Source organism: Saccostrea cucullata, unplaced genomic scaffold, assembly GCF_032062105.1.
Source record: "Saccostrea cucullata isolate Sc308-1 unplaced genomic scaffold, CSIRO_AGI_Scuc_v1 ctg432, whole genome shotgun sequence".
Taxonomy (NCBI): Eukaryota; Metazoa; Mollusca; class Bivalvia; order Ostreida; family Ostreidae; genus Saccostrea; species Saccostrea cuccullata.
The window spans coordinates 47538-72899 of NW_026931879.1; the positions used below are offsets into that span (position 1 = coordinate 47538).

Below are 25362 nucleotides of genomic sequence, written 5' to 3' on the forward strand. Positions count from 1 at the left end.
TCACCAGAACCTATAGACTGATCTGCAATTACATGACTTTGTATTCCCGTGTATTGTTTCACATACATCTTTGACTTCCCTGCCATATTAAGTTGATTATGGTACAAAACAGAAACATGCTGGGAAACAAAAGTAAAAATAAAGAACTGGTTTGAACTTATATAAAGTACTTAAGCAGCGAAACTTTACAACAGTAATAAGTAGAATAATGATCATTGACAAAGTCTCTTTATGTTCTTAGTGTAGTCTACTTGTGTGCCAAGTTATATTGAAATCAGACCAAAACTGTAGAAATATTTTGAAACAATTTTAGACATTTCTATTTTTAATAACCACGGCAACACCGTTCATCAAAATTAAAATTTGATACACAGAATTATGTATCTTAGTGTATTCTACTTGTGTGCCAAGTTATATTGAAATCAGACCAAAACTGTAGGAGGAGTAGCATTTTGAAACAATTTTACAGATATTTCTATTTTTAGTAACCAAGGCAACACCGTTCATCGAAATCAAAAACCAATACATAGATTTATGTATCTTAGTGTAGTCTACTTGTGCGCCAAGTTTTACTGAAATCAGACCAAAACTGTAGGAGGAGTAGCATTTTGAAAGAATTTAACAGTAACCACGGCAACAATAATCAAAAACCGATACACAGAATTATGTAAAGTCTACTTGTGTGCCAAGTTATATTGAAATAAGACCAAAACTATAGGAGGAGTAGCATTTTAAAAGAATTTCACAGAAATTTCTATTTTTAGTAACCACAGCAACACCGTTCATCGAAATCAAAAACCGATACAAAGAATTATGTATCTTAGTGTATTCTACTTTTGTGCCAAGTAATATTGAAATCAGACCAAAACTGTAGGAGGAGTAGCATTTTAAAAGAATTTCACAGAAATTTCTATTTTTAGTAACCACGGCAACACTGTTCATCGAAATCAAAAACCGATACACAGAATTATGTATCTTAGAGTAGTCTACTTGTGTGTCAAGTTATATTGAAATCAGACCAAAACTGTAGGAGGAGTAGCATTTTAAAAGAATTTCACAGAAATTTCTATTTTTAGTAACCACGGCAACACTGTTCATCGAAATCAAAAACCGATACACAGAATTATGTATCTTAGTGTAGTCTACTTGTGTGCCAAGTTATACTGAAATCAGACCAAAACTGTAGGAGGAGTAGCATTTTAAAAGAATTTCACAGAAATTTCTATTTTTAGTAACCACGGCAACACCGTTCATCAAAATCAAAAACCGATACACAGAATTATGTATCTTAGTGTATTCTACTTGTGTGTCAAGTTATATTGAAATCAGACCAAAACAGTAGGAAGAGTAGCATTTTAAAAGAATTTCACAGAAATTTCTATTTTTAGTAACCACAAAAACACTGTTCATCGAAATCAAAAACCGATACACAGAATTATGTATCTGAGTGTATTCCACTTGTGTGCCAAGTTATATTGAAATCAGACCAAAACTGTAGGAAGAGTAGCATTTTGAAAAATTGTTTACAGAAAGACCCGGACGGAACGCCATCGCATAAGCTCATCCCTAGAGCTAATAAAGGCCAAAGAAGATCAAAATAATATTTTTAAATCTGTAATATTCCTAAACATACGACTGATGAATATTGCTAGATGAATCCCTCTGCCTGAAGTATGTATGATCTTGTCCTTTCCAAGGGTAATAATTAATAAAAGCAAAAATAGACTAGGATCATGAAAATTTTCATAACTGATACCAGAAAGATAAACCTTATGTAACAGTAGAGGAGAAAAATGCAGCAGACCAGACCGGGATTGGACCCTGGTCCCCTGATTCTCCAGTCAGGTGCTCTACCCACTGAGCTATCTGGTCACGGGCAATCGAGCCCCTTGACCACCACATTCCTCCCTCCTTAAAGGTCTTTGGCACTCCATTCCAAAGACCCCAACCCAGACTCATCCCTAGCAGGCCTCTCACCTGTCAGTTCTAGGGCATGGCACGGCACCAGATGTAATAGGAAAGGAGAGAAATACAGCAGACCAGAACTGGGATTCGAACTAGGGCCCCTTGAATCTCTGGTCAGGTGCTCTACCAACTGAGCTATCTGGCCACCAACGATCGAACCCTGCCGACTTCCACACTTAAACACTTAAATGACAACTTCAGGACATAGTGTATATTATACATTTATTGACTGGGTTCAAGGGCAGTGTGCCTTTTGTCACACCCAAGGACCAAATTATTTATCGGTCTTGGGCAAACGGTTAGTACATAGTAATGAAAGAAAATGACTCATTCTTTTGGAAAAAATGTTTTTTCTTTCTTTTTATCCTGCATACTTGCTTTGTCATTTCATAGCTTATCTGCAACATGACCACAACATAAGGATAGATCTTTAATTTCACTTTAGTATATGTATTTGCATCCATCCTTGCCATACTGAAAATAAAGAAGACTGTGTCATCTCATTTTATCAATTTATTATGAGCACAATAGAAATTTACATTACGCAAGTCTCCATTAATAATAATAAAAAAAAAAGCAAAATACATCTGTACCATACTGAATGAGAAATGTACAAGAATGTTATTTACAAGGATTTACATGTGAGAGTGTTAAAAAAAATTTACACATGCATACAGTACATATAATTTATCTTTGAATACACACACATAAAAGTAGCTTTATTTTAAACACCAAACATTTGGTGATATTTTTTTTTTGAGTGTAGGCAAGATGTCTTGCACGGTGATTTGGTTTTATAAAACATTCAATACAACCAATTCCAACAGTTGATCATTTTTCAGGACAAGATGCCTGTTTTTATCACATCCGATGACTTATGTACAAAATAATGATACAAACAAAATTATGTAAGCAACAATTTGGGGATTTGTTGGTAAATGACAAAAGCCTACCACATAAAACGTGGTGTTCTGCAGAAAAAGAAGGGAGAGAACAAAAATCAATAGTTGGTTCTAAGGACCGTTTATATAATGAGGAGGCATGATCTCCTGCACCAATCAATTTTTTTTGTGCTGACTACTAAGGCACAAATATCAAATCCATTCAGTGAAAACAAACACCAAGCTACAATAAATACAATGGATTTACACCTTATATATAAAAATACCTTTACTGCCATTTCTTACAGATATATCCTCATAACTTCAAAATCCAAAACCTAGAATGATTTCCCCAAATAGCACAAAGACTATTTTAACACAGCAACACAACTAGTGAATGTACAGCTATGACCAATACAAAACGAATACAAGGAAAAGAAAAGAACTATGTACAATCTCTTTCTATAGGCCTTCTTGATATTTAAGAATAACACAGATTATACGATGGATAAACTATTTTCCTTTCACAAACAAGTTCTGCGTAATGCCTTTCACCTATGCCATTGTGAGCGACTCTCTTAACACCCAATTATTTATCAACATGATTTCACACTGTAGACTACACATCTACATCGAAAACTGAGATTACATCAATAACTCCAGTTCACACTTTTTTTCCGTTTTACTATTTTTTTGGTTAGATTTTGTGCTTGTTTTAGTTGTTCCAGTATCCTCCCCCCACACTGTAAGGCTTGGCTGTGTTGGCCTTGGACTGGGATGTATTTTGTGCTTGGTTACCTCGGCTTGCACCAGGGCTAGAGTCCTACAAAATACATACATATATTACATTTTTTCACACAATATCAAATAACTCAAATATAAACATTTCTTCTTTGACATGTAATAAATAAATAGTTGAAACTATTAAAAGTGAAAGAAGCATTTCATGACATGGAAATTACTGGAGGACCATCCCTGGGCCAATACCTTGGCTAGGTCTAAGTCTCCTTTCTCTTCCTGACTAATGAATATGTAAATAATACAGTTGTACATGTACACATTTGAATAAACTTGATGATTTTTATGCATGAATGATAAACGTTACATTGAGTATCTGAGCCAACTAGTCCCACTAAACATTACATCTCAATAGTTCAATGATATAACTCCAGAGAGAGGTAAATTTCCAATAGCATTTTTACCTGGTGAAGTCCAGGGTGCAGCATTTGAGAATGGGGCATCATGGGAACAAATGGAGCTGGGGTTCCATAAGGATTTGTTGGGGCTCCCATGGGGCCAGCTTGTGTTCCCGCTGCTAGAGGCAGGCTAAATGGGGGAGGGGTTCCTGCAGCAAATCCTTGCTTGTCAAATGCCTACAACACAAAGAGAAATTCATTTATACCTATCATGGTTAAAAAAGAAGTGGATTCAGTATATTTCAATTAGTAGATATGGTTAGAAACAGTAACTTAATAATACCTGTTTATTATCACAAACAAAAAGTGACAATACATGCTAATTGCCAGTTATGCCTTTCTCCCCTTTTTTAAATTTTAAAATCTGGCTAAAAAAATCATATTTTCTATAATTTGTACAACTTCAACAAGACAAAGATTAGATATAAGACAACTATCCACACTAATTATATTTCCCATGACCACCAAATCAAAACATGCTTTAGTGTCTGCACAGTAGAAGGAAGGTATATATTTACATCATGCGTTCGTTGGTGTCTGGGAGGATAGGATTTTGTAACTCGGTCACCCAAATTAAGCATCTGAAAAGCAAAACACTAACTTTCATGCCCATTAGTTATTTATCTTACCGATAAAGGGTACAATTTGAACAATACTTTGCACTTTAAAATATCTTTAAAAAGATCTATTGTCACCACTTTAATACCTAGGATTCCTACACATTTGATTCACTTACAATGTTTCAATATTATTATTCCTGTTGTTTTAATCTATTCAATTTACATTGAATCTAGCTTGTGAATACACTGCAATAACTTCTTCCATGCCAGTTTACACTTGTTGACGAACAGTATTTACAGGGCTACCAATTTAGTGATATTCAGGTACTAGTACTTATTGAATTTCTATAATATAAATGCTATATTCCCAAAATGTGCATTGTCAGTGCTTTTTAGAGTCTGAATAAATACAGTGTGTATTGATATTCTCAATCTATGTTATATATATAAATAAGAAATACAAAGTCATATGCATGTTTCTGATATATGTATATAACCTATATATATATATGTTTTGTTAAATGTGGGTAAGCCATAACCTTTCTACAACTACAATACTACTTTTACGTAAATCACCTTCTGAATTTACTAAATTAAACAAATGTTGATTAAAACAATTCTTATTCAAAATCATCTTTATATATATGTACATGTATATGCTATCTTGCAATTCAGAAAGTGATTTACCCCTCTTTTTTTACACCTTGTGCTTTGTTTACCTGTGTATGAGATTTGCCATATCCTGTACCAGTTAGATCTGCAGCTGTCACTGTTCCTCCTATACAAACAAAACATAACTATCATTAACATATCTTCTACTGGAAAAAAAGCATCATCTTTATTTATAACAAACTTCCTTACCAGTAATATTCAAGTTAAAAATGTAACCTTAACAATTATACCAATAACTTCTGATGTTGCAAGAAAACCATACACTTCTTGAGATGCAAATATCAAAATGTAACCAAGGTACAAGTACATGCATAATAACCTGATTTATTTACAAATTTATCTTTTATTGAGTTCGAATGTCTGTTTATACTGTCATTGTCTTAAGTTACTTTAACTGGGATGTTAAAATTTTAGCATTTGGGCCATATAAAATTGAAATCTTGGTTCTCAGGCCCGCGCGCATCCGTTTTGAGGTAGCCACATTGCCGATTTTATTGTATTTTTGATAAAATAAAAAGTTGGTATTGCGGTTCCGGGAAAAAAAATAAATGTATTCAAATATCACTTCCGGTAGCCATTTACAATGAGATTTTGGCTATTAATACGAGGACATTACCTACGATGTTTGCTGTTAAGCAATGGATAAAGCAGAAATTTTAACCAGAAATGGAAAGTATATCTGTGATTAAAAAAATTTCTTTATGTTAAAATCTCTCTCTCTCTCTCCAGGGAATTAAAAATAGCCCGTATAAATATTTAAATGTTGTAAATTAATACAAAATTCTCATCTCTCTCTTTCTCTCTCTTTTAGTTAATTCTCATTTATAACCTCAAAAACCTCAGTACATATAAAATCATTGCCCTGTCTCTGTTGTTAAAGAAATTTTGTTTAACAAATAGATCAATAAAAGAATCACCTAGCAGCTTATCGGTACAATAGCAACCTATACAAGACCTAATACTGCTTCCAGGTTAAGTTGATAATATTACCTGAAACAGAGGAAACTTTATTCTGGGACTGATTCAAATAGCTGGATTTAGAGAAATCTGATGGCTGGGTCAAGTCTTCATAACCTGAAATGGACATTCAATTCTGTCATTTACTGTCCAAATTTATCCCAGGTGTTCACACCATTCATCATTTTTTTTTAAATACATACATGTAATTAAAAAAATTTATATTTTTTTGGTACAGCAGTTTATTGAGACTTCTAATCTGAGTACTTGTTGGTCTTGCGTACCTTGTTTACTTCCATAGTGTGATCCATACTTCTGAAACTGAGCTGAGGCTGTTGTTCCAGCATGTGCTGTGTTTGTTACAGGGGGCACCTAAAATTGTATAAAAGTATATTTACATTCAACAGGTATTCCTTGTAAATTTTCAATATTTAATTCCCAATAATGGTTGTAAACAGTCAAATCCTGTGAAGGCCGAAGGTTAAAGTATATCATTCCCATTGAAGTTTATAAACTTGTTATTTATTACTTATATATACATTTGAGACAGACAATTGAATATTTTCGAATTTAATTTATTGCACTAACCGTCCGTCGTAGATTTTGAAAAATGACGCAAGGTGTAAATCGGCTTGCATGGCGGTTACGCTTCAAATTCATTAGGCTAAGGAATCTATTTCGAAGGGAATATTTTGTGAAAGGCTACTTGTGATCAGTAATAGTGAACAGATTGTTGTCTGGGAATATTTTATTCGTGAAAATGATAATCGATGCTGAAAAGACACAAGAAACACGTCCGAAGTTTGATGATAATTTTAAAAAGTTGGAGGAATTTCGGTCGCTGGAAAGGGATGGATGGATGGATCCGATGGACTGAGACACTTGTCCGAGCCAGTTAATTTGCAATTTGATCAAAAATATTCCACGGTTTCAGTAACTAAAGGCATACATATCGTAAAACACTGACAGCTTTATATTGAACTACGAAAACACCGAGGTGTTTGGCAGCTATTCATGGCATGATTGCAAAGATATTTTCCAACAGATTTACACATTTATTGTGAGTAAAATTTAAAGATAAAATAAAAGTTTATCATGAAAATTTAACCAAAGGTCTATCCAAAAAATAAGGATGACCGTTAGAGACTGTGTAGCTGACAAAAGTGAAGAAAAATGTAAACAAATGCTAGGCTCCTAGTTTTCTCTATGTACACAGGTTGAATCGATAGCCCAAAAACTTTATGAAATACTTGTTTACATTTAAAATAAAATAATTATCATTTTACCTGCTTATTTTATTCATTTTTATACACGAAAAGCAAGTAGAGCTAGTCATTTTATAATTTATGTACCGGTAGATATTATTGCACCGTGTGACTAGGTCACGTATTGCTTCTGACAAACTTCATACAGAATTGAAGATATTTTCTCTCTGTATGTTTATATAATGGAGAGATACCACAAATGTATATATTTCCCAATAATGGTTGTAAACAGTATACAGTTAAAGTATATCATTGAGGGAGTCAGCAAGATTCCAGTTCCCCCAAGAGCAAGCCTATTTCCCGAGGCACTTGTGCCAATGGAAATAGGCTTGCTTGAGGGGGACTGGAATCTTGCTGACTCCCTCAATGATATACTTTAACTGTTTTATTATACCAATACAAACATCTAAATCTTCATCAGCTAAAACAGCAAATCTTGAGCTTGCCATTTCTGATGTCGTTTGCTACCAGTAAACTAGTTCTTTTTGATTGATATGGGACCAGTTGACTCGCAATGCATTTCGATTCATTAATGAATATTCATGAGTTTATTCGGAACATTTCTAAGTTTGTCGTAAGTTTAAAGAAAATGCTAAGTGTTCTGAATAGGTGTGTATCAGTTCATTAAAAAAACGAACTTTTTTAGCAAGTAATCAGTCTGTTTTGCAGGGAATCGGTTTATTCACAGTAAATTTCAGGAAATCGGCAAAAGATATCAATTTACTTTTAAATAGTGAAAAATCAGTAGAGGTAGAATAATTTTAAATAGCTGAATGAGTTCTATTGGTAAGCTACAGAATAAAATCATCAATCAGTTTATACATCCATGTGTGCAACATAAATACAAATTGAAAGCACTTGTGAATTTAAATGCCATTATTAATAAACATTATCAATAAAAATTTTCAACTGTCAGATGCAGCGATGTAAAACATGCAACTCTAGAAAAATACCATGTAGCACTCAGTATGCACATTGGTTTTTGCTACCTTAATTAACTTTGAAGATACAAGAACTGTATACTTAAGGTCACACCTACACAAAATTTTTACCCAAACTAGTTTTGAATTTTCAATATGTAAACTTACATAAATTGTCCATAACAATTTCCATACATGGAGACAAATGAGGATAAGATATAATATATATCCTTAACTTTGGATTTACATATAATGAGACAGATGAGGATTAGGCAAAAAAAGGCAATATATCAGAGTATGACTCCTCCCTCATCAATTCTTGAGAGGAGATATGAAAATAATAACAATGTTAATCTTACAGGAAACATGGGGGTTCCTGGGAACTGGAAGCCTGCGGCGGCAGCAGCATTCGGTAGTACAGATGGGTAGTAGTATCCGTAGGGCAGGTTGATGAAGTGCTGCTGCTGTTGTTGTTGCTGCTGGTGTGTGGACTGAGTGGACGCCTGTGTCGTAGGAATGGGAGACTGGGCATCCACCCTTGTCAGCTTATTGTCTGTTCCTGAAAAGTAACTCAATCTTTACATACGCCTCTGCTTACCATTCTGTCTCCTTTCACACTTATTTATAGTTTCAGATTGCACAATTTTTTCGTGTTGCTTTACAATTTCTAACAGTCTACAGACACCAAACCATGACACAATTTTTTAGTGTGGTATTATAATTCCATTCCAATGACCCTACCTGAATATGGCACATTTCCAAGTGTTTGTTGGTCTCGTCCGGCTATTGTTGTTGGAACTCCAAATCCACTGAGATCATAATTGTAACCAGGCTTTATAAAAGAAAATAATGAAACATTTCACACCACAAACCACTGGCTGCAGATGAAAATTCTGGCAAATTCTTATTTGATCTTCAAATTCATTTTATGTATTCCTCCTTTACCCAGTAAATTCGAGACATTGATTTTCCCCTTGCTCATAAAACAAACACTATGAATTACATAGTTCACAAGTTCTGGTTAAAATTAAATTGAATTCAAATGCTGAGCAATATATCCACCCAAACTTTCAAACTGTAATAAGCTCTAAGGTAAGAATTATGTAATAAAGCAGTCTTTCAAAACTCTTCTACTGACAGTTAACAGATGCAGGAATGAACATAAATCATATTGCCAATTGATACAAAAATTGTCACCAAAAACAAACTACACTCACTAAGGGCAATCTCTGTTGAAGCAATTGTAGATCCTCATATCCATACAAAGGTTGTTGTAGACCCTGGAAAAACAGATTCAAAGCTCAAATATAATATACCACTTATGTGCAATTGAACAGAAGATAATAGATTTATCATTTAAGAGGTTTGCTAGTTTCCTGACTTAAGAGTTTCAGGTTTGATTGACTATCCCCCTTATCGTTTATACACTCACAAAGTACGGTAGTGTGCCTTGTCCGACAATATACTGTGGATTTCCTAGAAGAACCCCTGGAGGAAGGTTTGGAGGAGCTTTACTGCTCGAAACTGAAGCTGAAAACAAAGTTTACTTTCTTATTTGCAAATTTTCAATGGCATCACACATTCAATGAACTTTTCACTCATAAAAAGAAAGCAGCAGCTAAATTCCATCTTCAAAACACCTGCATTTTAAACTAAGCAAGCTGCAGAACTGGGCCAAGAATGACTGCTAGAAGCTAATGCTTTAAAGAGTTTGAAATTTCCTCTTACTACTACTATTACTGGTGATGGAGTAAGTTTTGGATACACTGTTACCGGCTGTAGACGGCAGGGACGATGACGTTGTCGAGGGCGTACTTGTTCCTGTGGATAACGATGCCGTGCTTGTTGTACTTGTTAGGTTAGCAGTTGTTGACGACGATTCATACTGTAAAGAAGAAAAAGAAAAATATCGTGGTTATTCTGTACACAAACAGATGTGCAAAAGTAGCAAAAGACATTTACTGATTAAAAAACTAAGAATCTATGACATGCGGAGTGGACTATACTCAGTACCACATACTTAATCTACAAAAGAGCAATAGTAAAATAGTTGGTACTGTGTTTCACTTCCCTTCATAGAATGTTTTTTTATATTGAGCTGCATTATTTAGTGCAAGAATTTCAAGAGCAGTCTCAATGTTTTGCTGGTTCCCTTCACATTGCATACTTCTTATGATTGCAATCTGAAGTCTGAAGTCAAGGTAAGAAAAATTCTGGTTCAGTTCATATCCACCTCAATTGCACCTCTCCATGTTTTTAGCTTGAACTCCAAATATCAAACGGGTCTAAAGATGTGCCTAGTATGGTGTTTTAATTGACCTTGAAGAACTGGGCCAAGATCAAATATTCAAATAACGTGTATTTCATTGATCTGTGTTCCAAGTATTCACATTTTTTGTCTAAAACTTATTTGTCGTCTGGATGTTTTTAAAACTGATCACAATTCAACAACTTGACCAATATCTACATTTTAAGGCATTCATACCATATTTCATATTTGAAGTTACAAAACTGAATGGTACTCAAGTTACAGCCAGGACATTTTTTTTCTCTAAATAGGCAATAGCCAAAGTCAGAAATTTGTTTGGATACATCTATTCTTAAATTTTTTTTCGTTGAAGTATTTCTCAACCTGTGTTACAAGTTTTTAAGTCTTCGTTCATTTAATGTTCTAGATATATTCAATGACTTAGGTGCAAGTTTCGTTGCTTTTATTTTGACATTGTAAATAACTTTTTAAAAAGAAATCAATGCATTTTTTAGCTAAAAAAATTCGGAGAAATTATAGACAGTAATACCTTTCTATTTACATTTTAAAATAAATTCTCGCTACAATCTTGCATCATTGATCTATGTTCCAAAAATAAATTAGTTCTCCATGGAAAAAGATTATAGATATTTTCAGATAAATCTGTTGTTTCCGAATTTTGTTTATTGTTTTATACATGTCAAATGGACTTTTCTGCCAGCCAATTTTGTTTTTTGTTTTTATCCTATCATGATAAGAAAGTGAATCTTACCGTAAAAAATTACTGACAAGGGTGACTTTCAATTAGGATAATAATACTCCATTGTTTGCATCATTTAATATTTGCGGAGTGTTAATTAAAGTCTCATTTTTCGATTAATAGCCTTATTTTTCAACTTTTCATTATGACTCATAAGAAAAACAATTAAGGACATAAGTATTCTTTAGAAAAATTTATAAAACTTTTTAACAAATTGTAGATTTTTTTTTTACCCAACTTGTTTTGAAAACTCATATATCATAGCACACTACATGTACATGGAAAAAGACAAAAAAGTTCATACTAAGTGACGCATGTCCCTAAGTAGCAAATTACAAGCACATTTATATTTCAAATCCATTTTATACCTGTGGTGATTGCCTTGTGTCAATTGAAGAATCTTTCACAGACATCTTGGACAAAGAATCTCCAAGTTTGTTGGGATTGAGAGGTGAAGTTTGTAAGTTAGATGGCAAGCTGTTTTGATGCTGGGATGAGCCATAGGACTGAGATGAGTATCCACTCTGGCTCTGTGACACAGTGGTGGACAGCCCCGACTGACTACTGTCTCTTTGGTATGAATTGGACTGGCTGACAGTGGCCGAGTATGCACCGGGGGGCTGCGAGTCCCTGTGGTAGGACTGACTATTCTGTTGGTAAGATGAGGGCGATGACTGATGATAGAGAGAATTCTGGCTGTTTTGAGAGGCCGGGCTCTGATTTGGGTATGTCGTGGGTACAGACTGATACAGAGAGTTCTGCGAGGACTGAGAGGTGTTATAACTACCTCCACTTCCGTATGAATTTTGATTGGGGAAAGATGAACCTGACTGTCCATAGTTTTGATGGTACTGATTTTGATACTGAGAAGCACTGGAGTTGTAGGAACTTTGACCAGATTGATACTGGTTCTGACTAGCTTGGTATTGGCTAGACCCAGACTGGTACTGGCTCTGGTAGGAGTTCTGTTGAGTTGTGTTAAAGGCAGTGCTACCCATTCCACTGCTGTTTGACAGACCAGTAGAATTGGAGAGTCCTGAACTTTGGAGATTCCCTGTGTTTGATAATCCAGATGAATTACTCAGGCCAGGAGCACCTGTTAGAGAAGATGGATCCCGAGAACTTGACAATCCAGAGGAATTCACTAATCCTGATGTGGTTGACATTCCTGTTGAGTTTGTTAATCCACTTGAGTTTGAAAGACTTGACACTGACAATCCTGCTGCATCTATTGATGCTAAGACTGAGGGATCTCGAGTAAGACCTGGGGCCTCTCGAGTGAGCCCTGGGGCCTCCCTTCCAAGTCCTGAAGAGTTTGAAAGTCCCGAGGAATTGCTGAGTACAGACTGAGATTGGTATGAAGACTGGTAACCACTCGGGCCAGCCTGAGAATAACTCAATGTGGAATCTGTTTTGCTCGTTTGCATGGAATCTGTTAAATAATGCAATGAAAAAGATTAAGTCCATGATTTGTTAAACATAATGGCTCATTATCATTAAGATATTTGCACAGAGTATTTTTTGAATTTTTTTTTACAATCAGTTCTGTGATTATGAGGTACTTACTTTGATTTGATCCCGGTCTTGTTGATCCTATCATTGGACTGGATTTCCTGTCCGTCTGAGATTGAGGGAATGGCATTGACTCATGAGGACTCCTCTGAAAACAGTGATTACCATTTTAAAACTTGTTAATTGTTTTTTTCAATAAAGAAAATAATTATCGTCCTTAACATTTTACACTTTCTTCTTAAATCATATATATTTAACACTAAATTAAGCCTTAAATTTCCTCAAAATAGAAATTTAAATATTACTTCCAATTTTAAAATATAGGTGACTTTTGACCATAAGGATCATCTTACCTTGTTCTGGCCAAGAGCTGGGGGCTCCTTCTTGGTAGGAGTTGTGTAGGGTGAATTATGAAACATGCTGTTTCTGGGAGATTCCTGACTGGCCAAGGATGAGCTGCTATTGGGAGGGGTGGTAATCCCCGACACCATCACAGATTCGTTTTGTTGAGATATGTGATTGTTCATTGAAGTATTTGTGCTGAAGTTAAAATATTTCTATGCCAATGAAATCTATCACATCTTTCATGAATGAGTAGTCAATCATAAAATCATTTGTGTTTAAGATAAAAACATTTCAATGTCAATTACATCTATTGAATCCATGTTTGATGGATAATTAGTCAAAAACATTAAAATTTGTACAGTCCTACTGTCCTTTGAAAACCCACTACTAGCTTTCAAAATTGAAAAGGTCTACAATAATAATGAAATCAAGTTACCTGCTTGGTAGGCTACTAGCCATGCTCTTGGAGACTGGTGAATCACTGGAGGATCCAAAACTAAAGAGAGAGGACTCAGCAGAGGACTCCCAGTTCCCAAACTGCACATCTAGATTACCCATCTGGTGATTCTGGTGTCCAGGCATCTCTACAGCTGAAGCAGGAATCTGAAGAAGAAAAGACCAGTGTGCTATAAATCTTTTCTGCTGCATTGATATTATTGTGATTTCATTTTCCTTGGACATATGCTAAATCCAGCTCTTGAGCAAAATTGGATTATTTCATCAAACTGAATAAGCCCAACAAATGCTTCGAACAAATTTTTACTTTGTAACAAACAATAGGCCTAGAAATGAATACCTTTGAAGGAGGAGGTAACTTTGACCTCTGAGGTTTAGGTCGTTGTTGCTGTAACACAGACTGTAGATTCCCTGTAGATGAACTGTCTGAACTGGAATTCTGTGAAACAACTGGCAGTAAATTACTGCTACTTATTTGGTCCAAGTTGGCATTAGCTGCAATGTTCTGACCCTGCTGTGTAAATGTCGACACCAAAGCATCCACAGCGGCTGAGGCCTGAGAATTGGAGAGAGAGGAGGTCATGTCACCTGCTAGGGAGCTAGGGAGCTGGGAGGCCAGGGAGGAGGTCTGTAGGTGATCGGTCAATGCTGAGGTTGTCAGGGTACTGCTACTGTAGGTAGACCGGCTGGACTCCTGACTAGAATACTGAGCTCGATTCCCAGAACCAATCTGTACAAAACAACAGGGGTTTAATTATTAAAAGTCATAATAGCTTTACATTTAATATATCAATAACTCTGACCCATTACTTTAGATCTGAATTTGTCAAATAAGAAATAACAAGGAAAGCAGATTTAACATTAGATTTAACATCGTCAGTTAAATCTGAATTTGTCAAATAAGACATACATGTAATAAGGAAAGCAGATTTAACATTATCAGTTTACTTACGCCAATTGAGTTTTTAATGGACTCTGTAGCTTCCTGGTTGAATTGGGAGATAAAAGCTGATTCTGTGTCATTGTTGGACTTTTGAAGTAGAGTTCCAAGATCTAATCTTTTAACAGTATAGTGGTGATTAAATAAAATTGTATTTTACAAAAAAAAACGTGCATCATACATGTTCATCAGACAAATGCCTTAAATTATTTCCTCAAAATTCAAATTCGTTTGCTGCTAATACATCTATGCCTATATCCTGAAAAATGCTGCTAATGTAAGCAATAAAAGAAAAACAAAAGTTTTCTTCATATAGGTAAACCCTCATCACAGATGAATGTTCAGCAAAATGCATTAGTTACAAGTTCATCATTGGAGATCTTTCATTAATGACTGAAAAATGCACATCATTGGAGTATACATAAAGCTGTTAGTATTGCATTTCTATAAATGCACATCTATGCTAGCTTGGCACATAAAGTTTCTTGGGAATGAATCTTCTTTGCAAACTTTTAAATTTACAGTTAGATTCTTCATAACATCTAAACGGACTCTGCCAGTGTGAATCCCTCATGATTTCAACATCCATGAAAGTTTGGTCAAGGTAGAGCTTATGACTGCTTGGGAATAAGCCAGTTGCAAAATTAGATGCAGCATCTGGAGTATGACTAAGAACTAGGCATTCCTATTTGCATTACCATTTCCCAGAGCTAAAAATGAAATTCATTTTACCTCTGACCAATTCCATTTGAAGAGTCATTTAAACTGCTGGTATTTTCAGATTTCTGAGTGTTTTGTGTTGATGCTGTAAACACCTTGCTTTCAGTTAGCTGCAACAAAGGAAGTATTCTTTAATCAAGAAACAACCCTTGAGGGCATTGAAATTACTGTAAATAGTAACAATCGTTTAGGAGATGAAGTATTAGTTATACATATTACAATAATTAAGTAAGTTCTACACTTTAATCTGATTTATATGCACATAAATGTTCACATTATTATCTTATATATGTTTTTGAATATCAGAGTTGAATATTCATACATTTCCTGTCCACTGATCTTCATTCCAATCTTCTACATCTCCCCAACCACCTGGTAGAATAAAAGGTAAAATGTAATATATAGAAGTTCTTGAGAAATACAAATGTCTAAAGGGATGATGGATTCATTTCTCCTCTGAAATTTGCATGTACATGTGAATACGAATATGTATGCATTGTTTTAATCCAATGTCGAGTTTTTGAAGGTATGGACTAGAAAATGTCAGCAACTAGTCACTAAAACATTTTAACAGTTCAACCTGAATTCCGTGTCTTATATTTGCATAATAAAAGTACCTATGGAGGTATTCTCTTTCTCAGCATTCGCTGCCGTCTCATTGGTCCATGTGTCAATCTGAGGACCCCCCTCAAATCTCTGTGGTCTGTTATAACTTCTGCAAAGAAAAAATACAACTTTTATTCCTATTTTACATAGATCTCGTTCTCTTAAAGGACCTGGCTTTTTTTGTGGTTTTTTTTTTAATTTTTTTTTTTTATTTTCCTGACCAACACTGGTGCATAAGATGTTCATTCACATAAAATCTATAAAGGAAATTTGCACTTTGTTTGTGACATTTCTTTTGACCACAGCTTGTTGTTAATACATTTATTTTTCGTATGTAAAAATAAGAAAAAAAAGTTTTTATAAATTATTCTCTTTTAAAATGTCAATCCAATTTATACCAGACTATTTTTATGTTTATAAAACCACAGAAAGAATTAAAATGAAATATTCATATTTTGTATGAATTCATGCTGTCAGTGTTTTGTTAAATTTTCTTAATCATATCATTATTCCATTTAGTACTTCTTATTTTACCTTATTTTTTATTTTTATTGGAGGGGGAGGGAATATTGATTGTATGTGTTCAATCTTCAAAAAGGGTAATTAATTAATAATGTTAACATGGTCCAATTCAACGTGGTCTTTGTGTTTTTCTGTGAAAAATGAAAGCTGCATGACCTTTACATAAACAACTATGACGGAGAAAATGCCTTTGTTTTTCCAGCACGTACATCATGCTATTTGCATGCTTTACATTGAATGCAAGCGAATTTGTCAAACATTCACTGTACTCATATTTGTGGATAAGGCGACCATAATTTGATTTTTAGTTTTACGGATTTTTTTTCAAGAAAGGTCCTCGGAGGACGAAAAAAAAAAAAAAAAATCAAAAATCATTCTAGCAACGACCTTTTTCACATATAAAAAGTCACACATTTCACTGTAGTATAAAACAAAACAATAAACAACTTACAAGATATGTTTTTTTAATATTAATACACATTACTTGTATAAATGTTGTTATTTATAAAAATGACAACTTTTAATTCAAACATTGTTTAATATGAGAACCATTTAATATTTGAAATTATATAAATTTAATTATGTTCTTCACTGTATAGTTTGCACATTCATTTGAATGTCATTTGAATAATAAGGGTAAATATCGAAGTTTAACTTGGCAATTAAAAGATTTAATAATATTCTGCAGACGATCTGAGTTTCAAGCTTTTAACTGATGGATGAATGGATTTTTCTCATTATAAGGAGCAAGACAACTGTTTCCTGGATTTAATAAAGATCTGAAATTGAAGGAATTGGAAGTACCTGTTAGCCAAACTTAAATCTTTAAACATTTTTAAAAATTACATGCGTAATCTATTGAGAATGAATTAGATGGATTCTTAGATCCTGCATTCTTTTTTTCACTCTTAGTACATATGATATCAAAGCATTATTGTAGTCCTGTTCCAATCTGCTAATATTATATTTTGAAATTCAGAAAACTTTATTACCCTGTTTAGCTACTTAAATTCAAAGAAGTCTTCTACAGGTACTGTCAAGTTGCTCTGCAGTTTCAAGGGCTTTTATATACTGGTGTTGATGTAGGATTTGCTAAGTCACTGAATCTCATAATACGCAGTGTTCCCTCTGCAGACTCTTTATTAGTTACCATGTACTTGCTTTCATTTCCTCTTTAAATTATTAATAAAGTACTATAGTTTATGTCTTTCCTGGTCACCGTATTATTTATGGTGGAATTGTTTTGTTTTAGGCGCATATAAACTTGTTTGCAGCAAAGTATCAAAAAAATTCATATCGTTATTTACCGCCCTTTTTTGCAAAATTTCCACATCTGGTATCTCTGTCTTTGATAAAAAAAAACACTTTTTATGAGGATAATGAGCAATTAGAACTGCAATTACATCTGGTAGCACAGTTGACACCTTGATTATTACCTGTTATCAGTGGCAATAAGCAGATTAGCTACCGGTAAACACTGCATGACAGCCATTTTTGTTTTGACTTGTCGGTATTTTACAAATCGAAGAAGGTAAAAAATGCCGGATATTTTCGAAATCGGTAGAAACAGCAATTAAAAAAATAGAGAGAGACATGCGATGGGGAGGTTTCAGAATTGGTAGACTCTCGATAAAATCAAAGTTGACAGCTCACCTTCTACCATTCTGCACATGTGTTTTTTTTTACGTTTCTGACTGATTTGCTTTTATAAAACACAGGTTTGACACGAGCGGATTGAAAAATTCCGATTTTATTTTTTTTTTGAAATGCAAATTTTTAGAGTCGGCGGATCCGTAAAACTAAAAATCAAATTATGGTCGCCTAAATCTTTACAAATACATAAAGCATAAAAGTAATACATGATTATCAACAGTGCCTCTTTAAAAAATCTATAAAACAAGTTACCAGAAGTGTCTGACTGTCACTCTTACCTTCCTCCTCCTCCACTGCTGCCCCCGCCTGCACCCCTGGCCCCTCCTCTACCCCAGCCCCTCCCTTCTCTGACTTTTACCTTCCTCCTCGTCCACTGCTGCCCCCTCCTGCACCCCTGCCTCCTCTCCCCCGGCCCCTCCCTCGGCCCCGCCCACGACTTCCCTCTCCGTCACGCTCTTTGTTACTGAATGTTCCAAAATTACTATCACTAAAAATAAATTATCATTTTACTCCAGTGAAAATATCATAATTAAACACAATGCAAGTATGTATTCTCATTGCAGTATTACACATACAATGACTTCATTTTTCATGTATTTCAAATGCAAGAGATACAACAAGGAAAGTAGCATCCTTATTTTTTCCTAAAATAACAATGATATTAAAACCTATGCCCTATTCCTTAACTTTTGCAACAAAGGAAGTATGTACTCATACCAAATAAAAATAAAACTGGACCTTTTTAAACATGAAAAACATCCCCTCTACAAATGTGATAAATGGAAAATAATCACTTCATTTTCAATGTTTTTTTGAAGAGAAGCATAAGATATGTTATTTACTAGATTTTATGTGCTGATCCAATTATTTTTCTGTCATCATTAAATTGGAAATGCTTTTCTGTAAGTTTTTTTTTTATTCAAATATAATGGTTTATAGATTATAAAGGCAGTTCATTGGCAGTTTTTAGTTGCCTTTATGTTTATTTTAAAAGAGAAAATACAAAATTCTACATATATACCCCCTTCTTTTTTTATTTATTAGAATGCAATACCACCTAACACATTTTTCCTTAGACCTAAGGAAATTTGCTCCAATAACAAGCATTAAAACTGCTGTCTTTATAATACTGATATTTATACTTTTTGGGTGATAATTATATGCTACTGATTATATCACATGCAAATGAATAAATATTTTTCATTGAAATGTAATCACTAGATTTAACTACCTCTCAGTATCACCGTTCATCTTGTCATTACGGAAGTAGTCTGGTCGGTCTCGGCCCCTCCCCTTGTTAGCCAGGCGGGGAGGGCGGGTGTCCGGTCGTTTGTTTCTTCGGTTGCTACTCTCGGGTCGATCCCGGCGGTCAGGTCTCTCGGATTCTGTGTTCTGTTCGGGTTTAGGAGCCTCCTCCTCAATGTGATTACTGGTCGGGTCTGATTTGGAGTTATTGGAGTTAGAGGAAGGGGTCTGTCTTTTCTTCTTCTTTGTTGTCTCCCTCCATTCACCCATTCCCTGAAAAAAGATATTTAAATGATAGAGACACATGTATGAAATATCATTCAAAATCATGAATTTCTATAAAGGAAGGAATCTGTTGGTTTTTTAAAACACTTTTTAGTACCTCCAACTTTCTACAATTACTAATTTTTGAATTCTTGTTCGGATGAGCTTTGAACTGAGTAATTCCTACAGGATACCTTGGGCATGCATGTATAAAATATGTGTTTGTTTAAAAATAAAATATTCTATTTTCAAAATTTTGCAATCATGTTACACTGTTACAGAGTTTAGCTATACAACAGTTAAAACTCGTTTTAAATAATTAGACTACTTGAATTCACTCTTACTAATGCATAGATTTGTAAAATTTCATGTCACTGGAGGTTTCATTTCTTTTTTGTACTGTTTATTTTTGTTCTGAATCATTGAGATGTCAATAAGCCATTGCTATTTAATCAACTGAACCTGATTTTTGACAAATACGAACAGTGTGATTTAACATGAAATGAGGGAAAATGAAACAAGTTTTACCTCCTCAAAATCATTCTCCAGCAGCATGTTCACTGCTCTGTCTGTGTCATTTTTGCAGTCTTGTAAAGCTATTTCACACACATTTTTGTCTCGTCCAGTAATTTCCATAACCTGAAAAATTCAAACATTAATAGAAAACATTCCTATAACAAATATTTTCTTTGATATTTCCTAGAAAATTTCTGATTTTTAAAAACAGGTGAGTAGTGAAACAGCTTGTAAAATCCAACAATTTACTCTGTTTGATCATAATATATCACTTGATGCAGAAAAGACATATATTTTGTTGGCAGTAGCTATACATTTCTCTACAAATCAACTTGAGAACTTGCACAATTTTACTTATTATACTTTCACCTTAAATACTAAAATTTGATTGGTTTTGACGCATTTAACAATCTGTAATGTTACCCTCAGTGTTAGCAATACATTTGATAATGGGTAACATTACAAAAATGTTATGTTCATGCAAATCAGGTGTGTATGGTACACCATAGAATTCTCAGAATATCAGTTGTACGTTTGAAAGAAGCCACACAAACTTGACACTCATGTGCACTCAATGGATGAAATTAACTTTTACCTCAACTCTTGATTCAGAAAATATTTTAAGGTCACTGTACACCTCTTTACCCTTAATCTTTGAGTGAAGTCTGAGCCCTTTGTATCAAGGGGAGAGAAAATATGCTCAGGACAAATGAAAATGGACAGAGAGGGACAGAATGATCACCATAGGGTACCAACTTAAAAATCCCTAACAACCCTGGGTCAAGAAGAATCCGCAGATTATAAGCAATGTTCTTCAAGTATAAATTGTTAATGCTTTTAATTCCTTTAAAAGTAATGGTCCTGGCATGATTGCAAGCAGATGGACAGACAAATGAATAGGGTGATCTCACGTATCCCCCAAATTTCTAGCCTGGAGGCCATAAAACTTAGATGAGCTCACTTTTACCAAAGGAACTAAAAGTGGAAAAGTGAGACTGAGATCAAAAGTGAGCTCATTTAAGTTTTATGGCCCCCTAGCCAGAGTAGCGAAAGCAAGATTATCAATAAGTCGGCAAATTGATCAAATTATGGATGAGACTTGATTTGAGTTGACTTAAACTTATTCAGTTTGAAACAGTTGAATAACTACCTGGTTGACTTTCTTTTCAAATTCTTCATCCTCTTTTGTCACAGATGTAAGCTGTGCTAGTCTCATTTGTTCTGGAGTGGCCTGTTAAAAAAAAAGGAAAAGCCTCAATATTTAGAGATTACAAATATCAAAATGATAGATGTTTTAAAAACTATAATTCCTCAGTCCTACAATTTTGAACAATATTACCCTGCTGCTTGTTGACATGTTCAACACATTATTTCCTCTCTTGTACCATATTAATTGATGAAACACTAACAAGTAATGAAAATTCATAACAAATTGTATAACCTTATATCTTTCAGATGAAACATAGACAATATACTGTAGAATGGAGCATTCAGGGTTTTTTATAACACAAAATAAAGCAGTTGGCCTATTTTGATTCATTAAGTCAGCATACCTTGGCCTTATCTGATGGTCCCTCTGCTCTTGACTGTGTTGTGTCTTTAGCAGTTTTGTAATGCTTCTCCTTATTTGGCCGGTTGCTGGCACGACTCGTGCTCAGTGTGGTACTCATAATACACTTTATTTACACACTCTATATACAATAGATATATCTGAAAAATAACAACAATGATTAGTATGCATTAAATTTGATTAAAAGCAAAATTAAATAAAGGCGGAATACAGGACTAATTATTTTGGTAAAACAAAGTTCCTAAAATATTCCTCTCCATGGTTTTTCACGATTCACTACAAACACATTTTCTTGTACGGTATGATCAAATATTGTCATTGGAATGGTGAAAGTTCAAGAGAAATGGAAGGCATGGTTTCATGAAAACCAACACTGCATTCTGTAACTATGACCATGATGACACAGGGCACAGCAATAAATTTTTACACCGAGAAATATGATAAAGAAAACATTTTCTTCGAATTTCATCATCAACACTAAATACACAGCAATTCTGACCAAAGACATGCTTACTATGCTTATAACCAAGACGATAAATTTTGTGAAATTGTAGCAACCGTACAAACCGAAAAAAGAACGGGAAGTTAATTCTATGACAGCAACGAATCTTATGTTCACTTACAGTATCTTCAATAAAGACATATACAACAGATTCGTCAAAATTTATAAAAATATTACTTTAAATATACTACACGTTCTGACACATCCCGCATTTCATGAATAACAAAACAAGGGATACGAACATGTGACGCCATGCTCGATATTCATTTACGCTTCAACTTTCGTTTCTGGTTGAGAAAAAGATTTACAACTACAAGATCCGATAAAATCATCACCTAAAGGATCTTGTTTCTTATACTCAGCTTTACAGTTTACTTAAAAGTGTTATTATTCATGTGATTTTTCCATCTTATTCCGTCATTCATTACCTGGGTCTCTTCGCTCACAATGGCATCGGGTCACGTGATGAAACCTAGAATTCGCGCCGCCATATATAAATTTTTCGGAAAATGACGTCACGTTGGATTTCCCTTTTGCTTCTTTTATAAGAACCCATCTTTGAAAAATGTCTTGTACAATTGAAAAGGATTTATTATTTTGAAAATTTAATAGTCAATAACACTTTATAAGGATAGACAATCAACGCCCAGGATTTGACAGAAATAGTGTTGAGAAATTGCACTTCCGGTTTGTTTTCCGAATCTTCCCGAATGTTAATAAATACTAGGGGGAAATAACTCCTGGGCAACAAGCTTACACTTGTCTGAAAAAAGGGAATATATACCACTTCTCGATTAATTTTTTCTACCGTCTTCAAATTTGGTTTAAAAATGAATTTTTAAACATAATTATACCTTTTAATGTAAAGCTATCTGAGCTAATAAGTATAGAAGGATATGGAAATAACGAACAGTATTCAATCTCAACGTCCATTAAACAAATATACAAAATAAGAGCAGAGCAAACACGGACCTCCGAAACATCAGAGGTGGGATCAGGTGCCATGGAGGAGTGAGCATCCCCTGCCGACCGGTCACACCCGCCGTGTGCTCGTTGTCATAATCAGGAAATAACGGAAAAAATCCGTGGTCAATTCAGTGTATAAATAATGGACTAACAATTGGTATGAAAAACGTCAGTCAGCATTTCATTCAATATGATAAATATTGTATTTGCTGACAAGGTCATTGTATCGACCATAGAATTTACGAAATGATGACTTTAAACGAGACTGTTGATATTCTTGTTTCATCAACTTGCTTGTCAATAATTTACCTCGTTTAAGAAATTGTTCATACGTAGAGCATGCTCTTGCGTATCGAATCAACTGAGATATAAATACTCCGTATGCAGGTGATGAAGGTATATTGCTGCATAAGTAAGGGAAGTTGACGATAGAAAAGTTAAAGTCATCACGTTTATCATATAGCTTGGTTGTTAGATTACCATTAGTGTCTATTTCAAGTAAAATATCCAAGTATGAAGCAGAAGTGTCGGACTCTGTGGTATCTTTTATCTCAAGCTCACCAGGATATATCGTGTCGACGTAGGAATGGAAATTATCATTATTAATTGACAATACGTCGTCGATATATCTAAATGTCGAGTTGAAGGCCACAGCAAGTGTTTTATTCTTTTCACGTAAAAGATTTTGCATAAATTCTGCTTCATATGAATATAAAAATAAGTCTGCTAATAACGGAGCGCAATTTGTACCCATGGGAATTCCAATAGATTGTTGGAATACCTGGTCTCCAAAAACCACATAGATATTGTCAATCAGAAACTCAAGCATCTTCTTGATGTCAACTTCAGAGTACTTATGTGTGCAATCAGAATCTTTTTTAACAAAATAATTTTTCAAATGACCAATGACGAGGTAAGTAAATTTACGAGTTCCATTTTTGTTGAAGAAGCAGCTGTCAATGATATCAAAAAGCCTGGATTTTAATTTGTCGTGGGGAATTGTTGTGTATAAAGTTGAAAAGTCGTAAGTTTTTATGCTGTTGATTTTTGTAAAGTCTTGTGATTTCAAATTGTGCAAAAGTTCTTTAGAATTTTTAAGTATCCACATCTGATTGACACCACTTCTTGAATATATAGTTGTACAGTACTCTTGAAGTTTTTCCTTCACTACTGTCAATATTTTAGTGAGAAGTAACGAAAGAGGCTTGGTTGAACATTTACTGGAACCTGCAATGTATCTTTGTTTGTAAGGATTCTTATGAAGTTTCGGAATCCAATATATATAAGGTAGTTCAAATTCATTTTGGCTCTGTGAAATATTAAAAGTATTCAAAACTGACAGGTGATTTTGAAGAATTTCTTCCTTAGAAAGAGAAGTATATGTATAAGTAGGATTACCACTTGTAGAATTAAATCCAAGTTCTTCTAGAATGCAATTTATATAATGAGCCTTACAAACGAAGACAATGTTGTTACCTGCTTTGTCGGCAGGAACCAGTACGTACTGATCGTGTAATCTATCTAATTCTTTTTTCACTTCTGGTTTATTGAACACAGAAGGATAGATGGTTTTCATTTTGCCCCTCAATCTTTTAATACGTGACTTTAACATGGATCTGATACATTTAATCCATTCTGACAAGGTGTCAATGTCTTCTTTTTCATATCTAGCCCATCGTCTGGCGTAATTTTCAACAGAATCCATAATATTTATGAAATTCCGACGCCAGTTGAAGGATCGGGGTTCCCTATATTTAGGACCTTTTAAAATAAGTGATCTAAGGTCCTCATTATGAACTATTTTTACGTCACCTGTAATAACGTGTCCAGCAGGACTATAGTTATAGGGCGAAGAAGAACATGAACACGAAAGGGGATTATTTTTCAGATAGTCGATATCCAGGCCATGTAAAGTGTTTTTGTAATTGAAAAGTTTGGAAGCAATGGTCGATGTAAATTTGTAGGAAATACAAGGCGTAGTCGTTAACTTGAAATATGGTGGAATACAAGACTGGACCCTTTTGTGATTAAGAATATTACTTATATTAACCGCGTCAATTCCTTTATTGGCATATTGAAGTTTAAGGAAAAGACGGATTGTTTTAGCTGCATTTTCTTCCG

The 25362-nt window shown here is 34.3% G+C and overlaps 1 protein-coding gene across 4 annotated transcripts; it reads right to left on the minus strand.

Annotated features, from left to right (window-relative positions):
- Positions 1-2463: 2463 nt before the first annotated feature.
- Positions 2464-22812, minus strand: LOC134233863 (protein lingerer-like). Of its 4 annotated transcripts, none has more exons than XM_062715913.1 (26): positions 22704-22812; positions 21757-21913; positions 21354-21434; positions 20216-20326; positions 19410-19696; positions 18537-18665; positions 16015-16112; positions 15720-15769; positions 15410-15507; positions 14690-14795; positions 14078-14467; positions 13718-13884; positions 13290-13476; positions 12991-13084; positions 11793-12856; positions 10190-10301; positions 9849-9946; positions 9634-9696; positions 9158-9248; positions 8776-8975; positions 6516-6603; positions 6265-6348; positions 5322-5380; positions 4561-4623; positions 4049-4219; positions 2464-3669 (listed from the first exon to the last, which is right to left on the minus strand). In XM_062715913.1, the coding sequence occupies exons 2-26, from the start codon at positions 21871-21873 to the stop codon at positions 3562-3564; spliced, it is 4116 nt and encodes a 1371-aa protein (XP_062571897.1). In that variant the 5' UTR covers positions 21874-21913; positions 22704-22812; the 3' UTR covers positions 2464-3561. The 4 variants fall into 4 exon arrangements, with proteins under 4 accessions (XP_062571897.1, XP_062571896.1, XP_062571899.1 ...); XM_062715912.1 differs by having other exon boundaries at positions 10145-10301; XM_062715915.1 differs by lacking the exon at positions 4561-4623.
- Positions 22813-25362: the final 2550 nt, after the last annotated feature.

Coding starts and splice junctions, on each gene's coding strand:
- LOC134233863 (XM_062715912.1), bottom strand. CDS start 21,873: ATGAGTACCACACTGAGCACGAGTCGTGCCAGCAACCGGCCAAATAAG. Junction 9,249..9,633: donor TTCAACAGAGATTGCCCTTA/GTGAGTGTAGTT, acceptor TCTTTTATAAAG/CCTGGTTACAATTATGATCT. Junction 5,381..6,264: donor TAAAGTTTCCTCTGTTTCAG/GTAATATTATCA, acceptor TTGTTTGTATAG/GAGGAACAGTGACAGCTGCA.